Here is a 15,374-nt window from a genome sequence, read left to right as displayed (position 1 = left end):
GAAAAAGAGGAGGAATGAATAATGGTTTTGGGGTACGTTCATCAGGAGTGAGGTGTAAATACCTAGAGGTCACTTAAACTCTCTGGAGCCAGGTTTCCAGCAGACTCTTCATTAAAGAAAGCAGTGTGGGGCCAGCCCATGGCTGAGTGGTTAAGTTTGCGCACTGCACTTGGGTGGCCCTGGGGTTCGCTGGTTTGGATCCTGGGCGTCGACATGGCACCGCTCATCAGGCCATGCTGAGGCGGCGTCCCACATGCCACAACTAGAGGACCCATAACTAAAAATATACAAGTATGTACCAGGGGGCTTTGGGGAGAAAAAGGAAAAAAAAAATCTTTAAAGAAAGCAGTGCGATGGAGAGAGGACTTTTCTGGGTTCCAATCTCAGTTCTTCAACTTTCTAGCCCCATACTCTTGTACGATTCGTATAACATCTCAGGACCTCAATTTCCTGATCTGCAAAGTGGGTATAATAATATCTACCTGGTAAGTCTCTTGTGAGGGAGAACTAAGACATACCATTGAAATGTATAATACATGTGTCAACCACGTGGCAAATGGTCCGTGTTCAGTGTTTATTTCTTTCCTCTATTTCCTTCTAGCTACAAGTGGAATTGGCACACGTCCTTATCAATTACGGTGCAGAGGAGGAGAGTTCAAATAAACAGTATTTTCCTCCGTACAATGATAGACCTCACCTTGGTGTTCTGAGAGCACTGCAAAATCTGAAAGTGCTTTTCAGCTGTCAGAGAAAGACTACATTTTAAGTGAGCTGAATGAGAGGGAAGAACTTTTGCCTGGACACAAGCCTCCGTCCTAAGAGAGCTAGGCGTCCATGAAAAGTCCCTTATCTCTCTGGTCTCAGCTCCTCATCTATAAAAAGGGGATGATCTTCCTTGCCCACTTTGTAGAAGGGTTTGTGGGGTACAGGGTTGTGAAAACTCATAGAACAGTGCACACGTGAGGGGTTGCTAAGCTCATCGTTGTTTGCGACTTCCTTGTTTCCGGCTTTGACTTCTCCCATTGGGCCATGAACATGCATTTCGAAGGGCACTGAGTCGCATCCTGCGTCCAGGACCCAGCACAGAGAGCTACCTGGTTCGGACTGAAGTGTCGCTCTGGTGTAATTACGTTGAGTTATAATTCTTGGTAGATCAGTCATCAATGTCGGGGTTACCGAGAGAACTAAAGGGATCTTCTGCATTCAGAAGCTATCACTCCACAGCTCGTGGTGATAGCTCCAAATTTTAACACACTCTCACTTTCCTACTTACACTCCGCGTTTGCGGGAAGTTCTTTTACGTTCATTGATTTAAAGTATGATTTGACTTCTTCACTTTCCTTTGTGATTGGCTGCAGAACATCTCAACGTGACTGGCTAAGGCATCTGCCCGTCACCGTTCCCATGATCCGACGGGGGAAAATGGAAAAAGGAAGAGCGGCTGACGCTCAGCTTTTTTATTGGCTCCAGTAGTTACGTACAGCGAGGACGTGGGCATCTCAAATTGGTGATTGGTTCTTATGTCCGTCAGTCACGCTGCCGGAAGCCAATCCTTTTGCCCTACGGTGACCGGCGGACGGGAGGGGATTCGGCTGGAAGGGTTTTCATTGGTCCGGAACGCGCCAGCTCGCGACCCGAGCCCGCCCCCTCTCGGTTGCCGTGGCTGCAGGCCGGGCCCGCCCGCTCGCCCGCTGACAGCGAGGCTTAGGGCGGAGGGAAGCGGGTCCGTTGGTCGGCCGGGAACGAGGCTCGGGCGGCCTGGCCCGCGCCGCGCTGTTGCCATGGCAGCCGCCGCCGGGGGCGCGGACGACGAGCCGCGCTCGGGCCGCTCGAGCTCGGATGGCGAGTGCGCGGTGGCGCCGGAGCCGCTGACCGGCCCCGAGGGCCTGTTCTCCTTCGCCGACTTCGGGTCTGCGCTGGGCGGCGGCGCGGGCCTCCCGGGCCGGGCGTCCGGCGGGGCCCAGTCCCCGCTGCGCTACCTCCACGTCCTGTGGCAGCAGGACGCGGAGCCCCGCGATGAGCTGCTCTGTAAGATCCCCGCCGGCCGGCTGAGACGCGCCTCCAGGCCCCACCGCCGGCTCGGGCCCACCGGCAAGGAGGTGCACGGTGAGCGGCGCGGCGGGAGGCGGGCCCCTGACCGCCCCGGGCCCTGGGTCTGGAGTCCTCGGACGTCTGAGCTGCGGGCCGGAGTGGCCCCCGAGTGTCCTTTCAGCGATGATCCTTGTTATTGTAGCTGCTAAGGACCGTGAAGGTAGACGAGAAGTCTTGCTGCCCAGAGCCCGTCATCCTAGACTTTTCACGTGGTAATTCCTGAACAGAAACTTTGTCCGGCTCCAGGTGTTCATTAGTAGGTCGTAAACCGGGGCCCTGGAGAATGCTTTTGTCAGAGAGGGGAGGCCAGAGCCTGTGGCTGCAAGTCCTGCCAACTTGTGTAAATGCGCAGACCTGGATTGAACTCCTCTGCCTCGTTTAGGCCTTAGGCAAACTGTAGAACCTTTCAGGCTTAGTTTTCTCATCTGTAAAATGGGTGCAATACCTACTTTACAGGGATGTTGCAAGGGTTCAGTAAGGTAATGAATGTGGAGCTGTTATTCTGCCTTTGTTGTGTGCCAAACACTGTTAGGTGATACGTGATCATTTCTGATCCTGACCTTGACATTGACTCATTGAGATCCAGGTACTGTTCCCATTCTACTGAAGGGCAAGCTGAGGCTCAGAGAAACTGCCTTGCTCCAAGTTACGCAGCTAGACAGTGGCTGTGCTGGTGTTGGAACCCAGGTCTGCCAGACCGAAACTCCTGCTCGGGCATGTCTCCCTTTTACGTTTTGTTTTTTGTTGTTGTTTTTTAAATATTTTTTCGAGGAAGCTTAGCCCTGAGCTAACATCTGCCAATCCTCCTCTTTTTGCTGGGGAAGACTGGCCCTGAGTTAACATCCATGCCCATCATCCTCTACTTTATATTTGGGACGCCTACCACAGCACGGTGTGCCAAGTGGTGCCATGTCTGCAGCCGGGATCCAAACCAGTGAACCCTGTGCCGCCAAATCGGAACATGGGCACTTCACCGCGGCGCCACTGGGCCGGCCCCAGTCTTTTACGTTTTGTGGATGGCGTGAAAACCAATGCCCTGAAAGATTCCAGAGTGAGGATGTTTAGGGTTCCTTCTAGGACTGTAATTCCACCCACATCTTAGTAGAGTTATGAAGAGTAAATGGGAATTTGAAAGTGCTGTATAAATCACAAAGTGCTATATGAATGTAGGGAATCACGTATCTGAGTTGCAAGTTTTGATCACTTCTCTGATGACAAGACATGGCTTTCTATTAGCCTCTAATGTAGCAGTAGTGTCGTTGTAGGAGAAAAAACTTTCCTCTTAGGAATTCCCACATTTAAGTCAGTCATTTGGGAATGGCCTCCTTTGAAGGAGGATATAAGATTATCTATGTAAGCTGCTCACGGAGAGCGTCGTGTAAACATCTCCTTTTGTCTTTGCAACAACTCAGGGCTGTCAGGACAGAGCTGAGGCTTGTTTGGTGGATGATAGACCTGAGGCCCAGGTGGGTTAACAAACTTGCTCAAGGTCACTCAGCCACTACAAGTGACAGAGATGAGATCTGGCTCCAAAGGGCTTGGAGGATTTGCTGCCGAGTGTGGCTTTTGCACTAGCTGGGCCACATTTCACGCTTCTCCTTGTGCCCAGGGCAGTGTCTCTTGCATCCTGGCACCTTTTTTCCCTTTAGATGCTATCGTGGCTCAAGGGTGGGCTAACTGGGAAGCCATCCACTTTCTGCTTCATCGTGGCCATTTTTTTTTCTAACCAGCACTCTCTTACTCTTCACAGCTCTGAAGAGGCTGAGGGACTCGGCCAACGCCAACGACGTGGAAACAGGTGAGTGTGCAGAGCAGGGCCAGCTCCATGGGCTGGTTAGGGAGGGGCTTGGTCCCCCTGGGAGGCAGTGCTTGACTTCAGTCTGCCAGCTCACCCTTTGGACCGGGCTCGTTGTATTTATTCTGTAACTGCAGTCACCTTGCAGAGAGCAGTCTGGCTTAGATGCTCACCCTTCCCATGCTTCCCTGTCACTGTGAACTTCCTGACATCATAGTGTCTGTCACCTTGTGGGCTCGCTGATGGTGGGGACCATGTCTGCTTTCGTATTCCTGGCGCCCAGCAGCAGAGTAGGAGCTTTTGGAACTTCCGGTTAATGGGAACGAACGCTCAACTTTAACTGCCAGGGCGGCCACCATCTTCACAGAGCCACCACCTTCAACTGCTCCCTGAGGCTTGTGGCAGTTGAATCAGTGGTCCTCAAGCTTGTTGAGTTGACAGATCATCTGGAGGGCCTGGGAGGCCCCTAGCAGGCCGCCACTCCACTTTTTTATTGTTTGCTCTCTACTGAAACAGTAGCAGCATCAAAGGTACAAAGACAAGTTATAGGGAAAAAACTTCAACTTTTTTTTTTGAGGAAGATTGGCCCTGAGCTAACATCCGTGCCCATCTTCCTCTATTTTATACATGGGTTGCCTGCCACAGCATGCCTTGAGCAGCATGTAGGTCCGCACCGGGGATCCAAACTGGAGAATCCTGGGCCGCCGAAGCGGAAGGCGCAAACTTAACCACTGCGCCAGCAGGCCAGCCCTAAAAATTTTAGTTTTATCCACCGATTTCATTCTTTCTGTGAATCAGGGAAAAGTGGTATATTAGTTTTCTATGGCTGCTGTAACAAATTACCGCAAACAAGTGGTAGGAAACCACACAAATTTATCCTGCAGTTTCGAGGGTCGAAGTCCAAGCCGGGTCTCGCCAGGCTGAGATCCAGGGTGTCAACGTGCCGTATTCCTTTGTGGAGGCTCTAGGGAGAATCCGTTTCCCTACCTCTTCCAGCCTCTAGAGGCCCCCACACTCCTGGCTCAAGTGGTCTGCGTCCTCCCACTGCCATCTCGCGGCTTCCCGCAGCAGGGAAAGGTTCTCTGCGTTGGAGGACTCCTGTGGTTAGATTGCACCTGAATAATCCAGGACGTTCTTCCATCTCAAGGTCTTCCACCTGCGTCATATCTGCAAAGTCCCTCTGGCTGTGGGAGGTATTCTGGGGACGAGGGTGTGGCATCTTTGGGTGCCCTCATTCTGCCTGCCTCAAGTGGACATCATTCTGTGCTGGTGGTGGGGTGCTGTGCTGTGGTCAGGAGATAAGATGCGCGCGTCGATTGAGGGCCGTGGGCTGGGAGGGCTCAGGTACAGCAGGCGCGGAGAGGAGGTCCTGCACCTCAGGGAGCTGGGGTGTTGCGCCTGGGCCTGGAAATGCTTCCCTCCTCCGTGGCACAGCGGTAGTGAGCAGGCTTAGAAACTGGAGGGCTTTTTAACTCTTCACTTTGGTCTCTTTTCCCTGAACTTTAACATTTTTGAATATTTGGACAGCAACCTAGATAGCTTTTCAAGGAAAAATGAGAAGTGTTCTCTTTTCAATATCTCTAGTGTGTGGCCAGAGAATGTTTTGTTTTATTTATGTATATATATTTTTTGGTGAGGAAGATTGGCCCTGAGCTAACATCTGTTGCCAATCTTCCTCTGTTTTGTACGTGGGATGCTGCCGCAGCATGGTTTGATGAGAGGTATATAGGTCTGCACCCAGGATCTGAACCCGTGAACACCGCGTCACTGAAGTGGAGCACACTGAACTTAACCACTATGCCTCCGGGCTGGCCCCGAGAATATTTTAATTATACTTTCCTTCCACAGAAAGTCTAGTTCATCTTTTTTCTTTTTTAAGTTTTAAATTTTTTTAATTGCAGTAACACTGGATTATGACATTATATAACTTTCAGATGTACATCATAGTGTATTTTGAATTCTGTGTAGATTGCCTCATGTTCACCACCGAAAAATAGTCTAGCAATTATAGTGGACATAAAATTTATACTCTGCTGGGGCTGGCCCCGTGGCCGAGTGGTTAAGTTCGCGTGCTCCGCTGCAGGCGGCCCAGTGTTTCGTCGGTTCAAATCCTGGGCGCGGACATGGCACTGCTCATCAAACCACGCTGAGGCAGCGTCCCACATGCCACAACTAGAAGGACCCACAATGAAAAAATATACAACTATGTACCGGGGGCTTTGGGGAGAAAAAGGAAAAAAATAAAAAATCTTAAAAAAAAAATTTATACTCTGCTATTGTTAAATCATAAGTCCTTATCTATGAATTCATAATCATTTAAAATATTTTAAGCAGGAAAATAGTATATGCATTTAAAATGTTTTAGAAATTAGAGAAATATACAAGAAAAACATCCATAATAAACAGCAAAAGCTGATTCCGTGAAATATTAATCTCCGTTAATATTTTAGTGAATATCTTTCCAGTCCTTTTCCCTGTGCAGAGGAATTTTCCTCATGGGCTTGCAAACTGCTGAATACACAATTTTGTTGTCCAATTTTTTATGTATCTTAGACATTTTGTTTTTTCATAAAACCATTTGTTTTTTTCAAAATGGAAGCATCATTTTTTTTCCTATTTACAGAATGAATACGTGGCTGTATGACTTTTTTTTAAGCTTATAAAGTAAAAAGCAAAAAGCACTTTGTCATTCCATTCCCCAATTATAACCACAGCTTTTAATGGGTGCACACTATGCCTTCAAAGGGACGAGAGTTCTTTAGTCAGTCACCTTGGTTTTTCATTTTTAAGATAACTTCCCAGGTATGGGGTTATTCCTTCAAACGGTATGCATATTTTGATGGCTTCTGATAGATGTTGCTAAAGGTACTTTCCAAAAAGACTATAACTGCACAAATCACAAAACGGAACCAGCTGTTTTCTCTCTCTGACACTGGCTGTCTTTCGGGGAATGTACTGATGGACGCAGAGATGGCCTGAAGCTCTTTTTTTTTTTTTAAAGATTTTATTATTTTTTTTCCTTTTTCTCCCCAAAGCCCCCCAGTACATGGTTGTATATTCTTCGTTGTGGGTCCTTCTAGTTGTGGCATGTGAACTTGACCACTTGGCTACGGGGCCAGCCCCGGCCTGAGGCTCTTACTTCTCCACTACCTTAAGCCTTTTCCTCCCACCTCTGTTCATTTCTAAGTCAGCAGCATCCACTGAGCAGGACAGCAATATCTTGGTCCAAGGTATTAAGATAAAACAAAAAGCTACAATATAGTTGGAGAAAAAGAATATAAAGTGATACCACTTTCAAAATGAAAACCTCCGAAAAACTGAAGTGATGTGTTTAATTGGAGGAGGTGTACGTTCTGGAGCCAGGGGAACGTGGGTTTATATCCGGCCTCGCCTCCGTTAGCTGGTGAATGGAGCTTGGGCGCTTCACGTGATCTCTCTGGGCCACAGTCACCTGGTCCGTAAAATGGACACGAGCCCTCGCTGGGTGGTCGAGGGGCTTAGCAGTCAGGTACCCTCCGCTTCGCTGGTGCTCAGCGTACAGATGCAATTACCCAAAAATAGCACAGCCCGTTAATGTTAGGGTGGCAGGGAGGCGGGGTGGACAGGGCACTGAGGAAATGCGGGAGAGGGAGTGGCTGACTCAGCCTGGGGAGACAGGAAAGCTTCGTGGAGGAGGACATGTCTGGGCTTCATCTGGAAGGACCCAAGTCCTTGAGAGGTTTGCAAGGGAGAGAGACTGAAATGTTGCTTGCTGTAAAATGATGGTTGGCAGCAATTTCTACATTTCGTTGGTCATGTCCATGTAATACATAATGCCTCACATTTTATAATGGCTCCATCCTTTTCACAGAGGGAATTTCATGTCCATTATTCTTGTCACGGCAGCTCTGGAGATCGGCAGGGCAGAGGTTATTCCCATTTGCTGGTGAATGGGGCCTGAAGCCAGGCTGTCCTCCTGCCAGCCAGCTCTCTCCAGTGCCCTGTGCTGTTGCCACTGTACTTCTACGTTTTTTTTTTCTTTGAGAAAGATTAGCCCTGAGCTAACTACTGCCAATCTTCCTCTTTTTGCTGAGGAAGACTGGCCCTGAGCTAACATCCATGCCCATCTTCTTCTATTTTATACGTGGGATGCCTACCACAGCATGGCTTTTTGTCAAGCGGTGCCATGTCCACACCCAGGATCCGAACCCGTGAACCCCAGGCCGCCACGAAGCAGAATGTGCGCACTTAACTGCTGCGTCACCAGGCTGGCCCCAACTCCTCCTTTTTTTGCTTAGCTTAGTCTAGGACTTTGTCTGTGTGGTTCCAGAACCTGGCCTCTGTCCACGCTAAACGGCTGCCTCCTGGGAGCAAAGTAGGTGTCAGCCCACAGCTTGGGCAGCTGTGTCCAGCTGGAATGGATGCACGTCCAAACTCAAGTTGAGGGAGAGGACCGAAGTCTATGCTAGGGGCTTCTGTGATTCCAGAATTCCTGACCCTGAGGGTCAAGATCCTTCTATGACATTCTATGCCTAGACACATAGTTTGAGCACCCAGAATCCATGGCCCTCAGTTGAACCCTCAGGAAAATAAGTCCCTTGTCATGGCAGTCCCTGTGGGGCCAGCATCCAAGGGGGACTGGCTCTCCCACGCGTTACAGACACCTTGCCTGGAGGGGCCTCTGAGCATCCTTCGCCACCTGCTGGGGCTGCAGCTTGGCTAACACTCTGCTCTTTCCCCTGCCTGCCTCTGTCTTGGTGGCGTCAGTGCAGCAGCTGCTGGAAGATGGCGTGGATCCCTGTGCAGCTGATGACAAGGGCCGCACAGCTCTACACTTTGCCTCCTGCAATGGCAACGACCAGATTGGTGAGTCCTGGGGGGGAAGAGGGAGTGTCTCTGGAGAGATGCTGGGGGATGATTTGCTCTCTGCACAGCCAGAGGTGCTGGATATAAGGAAGACTCAGCAAGGTGGTACCCACCCCCTCACTCCCTTCGCCTGTGGAACTGGCACTGCCAGACTGGGGAAGGGGCAAACCTGGGGAGAGAATGTGGTGGACTCGGGTTGGGGCCAGTCCTTCAAGACGTTCAGGCAACATTTACTCAGCGCCAAGGGCGGCAGTGGGACAGCCCTTTTTTTTCGGAGTTTTTGGATGTGGTATAACTTAAAAACTGAACTTTCTTGTGTATACACTAACAAGCCCCCAGATCAAACTATAGAATATTTTCAGCACTCCAGCAGCCTGCTTCATCCCCCTTCTAGGCCTTACCCCCATGTGGACCTTGTTCATCATCGACTGGTTTTGCCTCTCTTTGAATTTCACTCTTTTGTATCTTGGCTTCTTTCATTCAAAATTATATCCTTGAGGGGCCTGGCCCTGTGGCCGAGTGGTTAAGTTCACTCGCCCCGCTGCAGGCGGCCCAGTGTTTCGTTGGTTCGAATCCTGGGCACGGACATGGCACTGCTCATCAAACCATGGTGAGGCAGCGTCCCACATGCCACAACTAGAAGGACTTACAATGAAGAATATACAACTATGTACCAGGGGGCTTTGGGGAGAAAAACGAAAAGAAAATAAAATCAAAAAAAAAAAAATTATATCCTTGAGGGGCCAGCCTGTGGTCAAGTGGTTAAGTTTGCACGCTCCGCTTCGGTGGCCCAGGGTTTCGGATCCTGGGCGCGGACATGGCACCGCTCATTAAGCCATGTTAAGGTGGTGTCCCACATGCCACCACTGGAAGGACCCATAACTAAAAATACACAACTATGTCCCAGGGGGCTTTAGGGAGAAAAAAGAAAAATAAAATCTTTAAAAACAAACAACAACAACAACAAAACTATATCCTTGAGATTCATCTCTGAACGCTGTGTCTCAGTAGTTTGTTCTTTCTTACTGCTGGATGGTGTTTCATTGTGTGATGCTCCACAGTTTGCCCAGTCTACTGTGGATGGACGTGAGTGTGGTTTCCAGGTTTGGGCTCTTGTGAGTAAGGCTGGAGTGCGATTGTTGGATCACTAGGGGACACATATATTCAGCTTCAGTAGGTCCTTCCAAACTTCTCCCAAGGTGCTTGTACCATGGACATTCCCACCAGCAGTGTCGGAGAGTGCCGCGTTTTTCCACATCCTTGCCAATGCTTAGTGTTGTTTCTTTTTAGTTTTAGCCATTCTGGTATAGTGGTATGTCATTGTGGTTTAATTTGCATTTCTCTGATGGCCAGTGATGTTGAGCACATCTTTGTGTATTTATTGGCCTTTTTTATATCTTCTCTTGTGAAGTATCTGTTCAAGTCATTTGTCCATGTCTTTTAACAAATTGCCTGTCTTTTTCTTATTAATTTGTAGAAATTCTTTATTCTGCATACAAATCGTTTACTAAATATAAAGGACTTACCTTTTCTGAGCTTGCCTTTTCTCTGAATGGTGTCTTTTGATGAACACAAGTTCTTAATTTTAATAAATCCAATTTATTAATCTTTTCTTTTTTATGGTTAGTAATTTTGTGACCTATTTAAGAAAGCTGTGCCTATCCCAAGCTCATGAAGATATTCTCCTGTTTTCTTGCACAAGCCTGACTGTTGTAGCTTTCGCATCCAGGTCTGTGGCCCCTTGATTGGTTTGTATGTGGCATGAGGCTCGGCCTGGTCTCCCTGGTTGTAGTCTGCCGGCGCATCCGTCTGGGTAACTGAGGAGCCCTGGCGACACCACAGCCTACCCTTGAGGTGGCCTGGAGACCCTGAAGGTGGTGTGCTCAGCACCCTCTATTGGCCTAGTCCCCACTGTGGCGCTTGGCTGTGCAAGGAGCAGAAAATGCCCTTGAGAGCCCTCACAGCAGCCATTGCTGTTGGAAGAACTTTCTTTAACCTTTAAAATCTCGGTCCTGTAGCACCTGCCTAGGCCAGGAGGCCCTCCTGGAATGCTCAGTTCCTGGCCCTCGGAGTCCTGCCTGTGAGCTCTGTGCGTGCGTGCGTGAGTGCGTGCCTGAGTGCGTGCGTGTGTGCGTGAGTGAGTGAGTGAGTGAGTGAATGAAAGAAACAGCATGGGGAACCGTGTTTGCTTTCAGTGCTCCACGCCTTGAGTGAGCTTCTTTAGCTAGGTTAGGGGTGGGGCTTAGGGTCCAGCTCAGAGAAGCTTCTGATAGCTCCTCTTGGGTTTTCCCGTCTCCAGTGCAGCTCCTCCTGGACCACGGGGCTGATCCCAACCAGAGAGATGGGCTGGGGAACACGCCGCTGCACCTGGGTAAGTGCCTGAAAAGCCACCAAGACACCTTCTCTGCAGCACAGACAGGCCCCTTTGATGGAGAGCCTGGGTCCTGCAGGCTCCCAGCAGGATCTCCTGTCATCTGGAGAGAGCCTGAGCCCTCAGGGCCACACGCCAGTCTGTGTCCCATGGACTTCGTCCCTCACTAGTTGGCTGTGCCCTGAGCAGAGCTGAATGAGCAACCCAAACTGGCTCAGCAGCATCTCTGCTAGGAGAGGTGAGACCTGTAGCCGGTTCCTGCCCTGTGGCTGGTTCACACCATGGCTCATCGTGAGGCAGTCCCATCTCCAAGCCTCAGCTTCCTCAGCTTTACCCAGGGGGGACGGGGGCTCGGGGGTGGATAGGACTTGATTGCTGAGTCCCGCCCAGTTGCTACTTTGGTGATGCCTTCTCAGGAGGCATCACGTGGTGCAGGCACACTCAGAAACAGTCCTGCTCCCTCCGGTGGGCACACAGGGCCAAGCCCTGGTGGTCCTGTCTTCTCAAATCCCTGTTCTTCTTCCTCAGCGGCCTGCACCAACCACGTGCCTGTCATCACCACCCTGCTACGAGGAGGTACGTGGGCCCTTTCCCCCACCCCCCTCAACCTCACCCCCAGCATGCTCACCCCTCCCTGCTCCCGCAGGGGCCCGTGTGGATGCCCTGGACCGAGCTGGCCGCACACCCCTGCACCTGGCCAAGTCGAAGCTGAACATCCTGCAGGAAGGCCACTCCCAGTGCCTGGAGGCCGTGCGGCTGGAGGTGAAGCAGGTGAGTGCCTCTCATGCTGAACCCATGGCACAAGCAGGCACCGGACAGATGCTCCCCTAACCACAGACACGCCTGCCTCCAGTGCCAGGGCTCCTGGGTCGCTTCACACGGACCCCAGTTGCACCTGCTCCGCTGTGCCTCTTGGCAGCAGCCTCCGGCCTCTCTGTGCCCCCAGCGGCTCAGCCCCGACTCTCGCTGCAGATCATCCAGATGCTGAGGGAGTACCTGGAGCGCCTGGGGCGGCACGAGCAGCGGGAACGGCTGGACGACCTCTGCACCCGCCTCCAGATGACAAGCACCAAAGAGCAGGTGAGTGGTCGGTCCACACCCGGGGCCAGCGGGAGCCTCAGGGCCAGTCCATCCCTGCTCTGTGCAGCCAGACTCTCAGAGGAGACAGAGGCCGTGGCTGTGGGCTTGCAGCCCACTGTGGACCTCAAAGCCTCGTCCACTTCCCTTGAAGCTGCTCGTGGCTCTTCTCTCTGGGGCAGTCTGAGACCAGCCGGTGTCAAGGATTAATCCTTGGACAGCTGTCCCATAGTCACAGTGAGGCCATCACATGCCCTGGGAGGAGACACAATGCCTGCCCTCATGCCTATGGGACTGGGGAGGCGAGCCGGGGTCCGAGGCCCCTGTGACAGAGCCTCGGTTTGGTCCTGCAGGTGGATGAAGTGACCGACCTCCTGGCCAGCTTCACCTCCCTCAGCTTGCAGATGCAGAGCATGGAGAGGAGGTAGCAAGAGAGGCTCCCTGCCTCCTGCTCCGCCAGCGCCCCACCCCTGCCCCACTGCTCTCCTCACCAGGCGGAAGCCCGATGCCAGGGACTTTGGAGCAATCCTTGTCTGGTGAGGCCCTCGCCCTCGCCCCCAGACACTGTGGGCAGGGATGCTCTCTCACCAACCTCAGAGCCGCTCCCAGCCACGCTCTGTGATCTCTGTGGGCAGGGACCCCGCCCCAGCTGCTGCTTCTGGCTCCCGCAGCACTGCAGCCACGCCTCGGCACTGGCCAACACGCACTGTCCTCGCAGGCCTCACTCGTCCCGGCCCCCTAGCCCCCTCAGCAGGCCCAGCCCCTTCTCTGTGTTTCTTGCTGGCCATGGCCTTGTTGCAGCCAGCAGGGTGTGGGCTTCGGGCCGGCTCCCCCGCCCCCACCCCCCGAGACTTGGGGCTTCTTGGCTGGCCCTGCACCTCTCACCAGCACTTAGACTTAGCCTGTCACTGACTCTCAAGGAGACGTTGCAGTGAGTTTCTCTGGTTGCAAGGGGAGGGTTGGTGAAGCCCAGACCTTTGAAGTACAGGGTTAGAAAGGACCCTGCCGCACCCAAAGCATAAAATCCCCAACCTTTTTCTCCCAATCCCTGACGCACCAGGAGTGCGTAGCAGTTCTGCAGCCTAGTTGGAGTGGGCTGAATGGTGGCCGCCAAGGCGCCCACATGCCAATCCCAGGACCCTGCAAACGGGCCCTTACATGGCAAAAGGACCTCGCAGCTGTAATTAAGTTCAGGATCTTTGGACGAGGCAGTTATTCTGGATTGTCCAAGTGGGCCTGATGTAATCACAGGGATCCTTGTGAGAGGGAAGCAGGCGATCAGAGAGGAAGTAGGAGATATGGTGACGGAAGCAAGAAGTGGACTAATGTGAGGAAGGGTCACAAGGCAAGGGACGCAGGCAGCCTCCAGAAGCAGGAAAGGCAAGGAAGTGGATTCTCCCCTCAGAACTTCCAGAAGGGACCAGCCCTGCTGACACCTTGACGTTAGCCATGAGACAGATTTTAGAATTCTGACTTCCAGATCTGTAAGAGAATAAATGTCTGTTGTTTAAGCCACTAAGTCTGTGGTCATTTGTTGCAGTAGCGACAGGAAGCTAGCACACTAGTGGACTCCACACGCACCGTGAGGGAGGTGCCCCCTCCCGCCCTGCAGGAGCAGGCGTTCCCTCTCTTGGGGCCTGACACATGCAGACGGCCGCACCCGCCATGGCAGGGGTCTGTGAGCCACCAGAGGGAGGCCTGAGGGAAGGCACCGCAGGCCCCGCTCCCGGGAGGCGGATGACTATGGAGTGCAGACAGGCTGTTTCCTGCGCGTCAGTCCGTGTCCGCTCTGGCTCTGCCCCACCATCCCTCTCACCAAATTGGAATCCTGGCTACTTTGCAGAGGAGGGGAGCGTGTCCCCCAGATCCCAGCTTGATCAGACTGAATTGAACTCAGGGAACCCAGCCGTTCCCCAGGCCCTGAAGAAAAAGGTCTCTGTGGGTGTGAGATACAGAACCCGGGCTGCCTCCAGGACCCTGTGTGAGGGGAAGCCAAAAGCCCCACCAGGTGGGCAGGGTTGGGGAAGGAGAACTGTGGTAGCCCCCAGCCTGGGGGGAGAGGGGCGGGGGCAGCAGTAAAGCGTTTCCATGGAAGTCAGGCTGCTGCTGCTGCGAGTGCGGCGGCTACCGGCTGGCTATGTGCCGGACTGAGGCGCGGAGCAGGTGGGAGAGGTGTGGCGGGTGGGGTGGCTTTTCTCCCTTCCTTCCTGTCCATGTTATCACCTCCCTCCGGGTGGGCCTGTGCCCTCAGGCCCGGGGGCCACATTTGAGTTGCCCTCCCACAGGGGCTCAGCCACTGTGCCCGTGGCCCCCTGGGTGGGGCTGGGCAGGGAAGAGTCTGCGGCAGTGGAGAGGCCGGCGGGAGGCAGTGGGCCTCAAACTCGGCGGGGGGCCCCCATTGGGACCTGCTTCTCTGAGCCTCCCCCCACCACACGGGGCTGACCGCCCTGGAGGGAGGTGAGGCAAGGGCTCTCAGCCTCGGGTCCAAGGAGTGCAATTACTGGCCCTTAGAGAGATCTGAGCCCCTGAAGGGTGCAGGCATTTGTGGGGAGAGTGTGTTGTTTCTGATGAAGGCCCATGGCACTCCTTCTTAGCAGTGTCCACTCAGAAAAGGTTAGGAACTCTTGCTACAGACTTTGGGAGCAGATAGGTGAGGGGCCTGCCGAGGGCTGCCTGGGGACTTCTGGGACCCGTTATTCCCTAGGGTGGCTGATTCGTATTGGCAGAGCTGAATGAGTGGAGCGTGCTGGGACTTGGTGAAATTGTGAGGTGACTGCGTGTCTGTAGGACAGGCTGACACACAGACTCACTGGCTGCCTCCTAACGAGTCCTTGGCCTGAACCAGGCCGTCCCCCAGGAAAGTGGGGCACCTCCCTACAGCATCCTCCATCCCTGTGGTTCCTCACCCACCCTCTTCTGGCCCTGTAGCCACGTAACCGTAAGAACAGGCCATTGGGGCAAGTGACGGGGCTTGTCAACTCCCTCGCTGGCCGTGTAGACAGTGAACAAAGGGCTTGACACATGAAGGTGGCTTGTAGGCCAGTCATCAAGCAGCTGCCGGGCCCCGAGGCAGTCAGGCAATCTTCCTCGCCCCGTTCCAGCCAGGATTTCTCCTGCAATCCCAAACCTGCCTGAAGAGCCAGCCAGTTAAAGTCCCAGACACTGGAGTGAGTCAGAAAACACACAAGCGGGCCC

The 15,374-nt window shown here is 52.8% G+C and overlaps 1 protein-coding gene across 2 annotated transcripts; it reads left to right on the top strand.

Annotated features, from left to right (window-relative positions):
- The first annotated feature begins 1,594 nt into the window (after positions 1-1,594).
- Positions 1,595-13,698, top strand: ANKRD54 (ankyrin repeat domain 54). 2 transcript variants are annotated; one of them, XM_023631877.2, is made up of 8 exons: positions 1,595-2,106; positions 3,842-3,889; positions 8,633-8,731; positions 11,031-11,102; positions 11,631-11,678; positions 11,749-11,873; positions 12,075-12,182; positions 12,533-13,698. In XM_023631877.2, the coding sequence occupies exons 1-8, from the start codon at positions 1,782-1,784 to the stop codon at positions 12,605-12,607; spliced, it is 900 nt and encodes a 299-aa protein (XP_023487645.1). In that variant the 5' UTR covers positions 1,595-1,781; the 3' UTR covers positions 12,608-13,698. The 2 variants fall into 2 exon arrangements, with proteins under 2 accessions (XP_023487645.1, XP_023487646.1); XM_023631878.2 differs by lacking the exon at positions 8,633-8,731 and having other exon boundaries at positions 1,613-2,106.
- The last annotated feature ends 1,676 nt before the right edge of the window (positions 13,699-15,374 follow it).

The sequence above is a fragment of the Equus caballus genome, chromosome 28 (genome assembly GCF_041296265.1).
Source record: "Equus caballus isolate H_3958 breed thoroughbred chromosome 28, TB-T2T, whole genome shotgun sequence".
NCBI lineage: Eukaryota > Metazoa > Chordata > Mammalia > Perissodactyla > Equidae > Equus > Equus caballus.
Note: the sequence above shows the minus strand (reverse complement) of the source record. Positions and strands in the feature narration are given on the sequence as shown.

Excerpts from the sequence above, each read along its gene's own strand:
- ANKRD54 (XM_023631877.2), top strand. The coding sequence starts at position 1,782 with ATGGCAGCCGCCGCCGGGGGCGCGGACGACGAGCCGCGCTCGGGCCGC. Across the intron at positions 8,732-11,030 it reads CAATGGCAACGACCAGATTG|TGCAGCTCCTCCTGGACCAC; the intron begins GTGAGTCCTGGG and ends TCCCGTCTCCAG. Across the intron at positions 12,183-12,532 it reads TGACAAGCACCAAAGAGCAG|GTGGATGAAGTGACCGACCT; the intron begins GTGAGTGGTCGG and ends TTGGTCCTGCAG.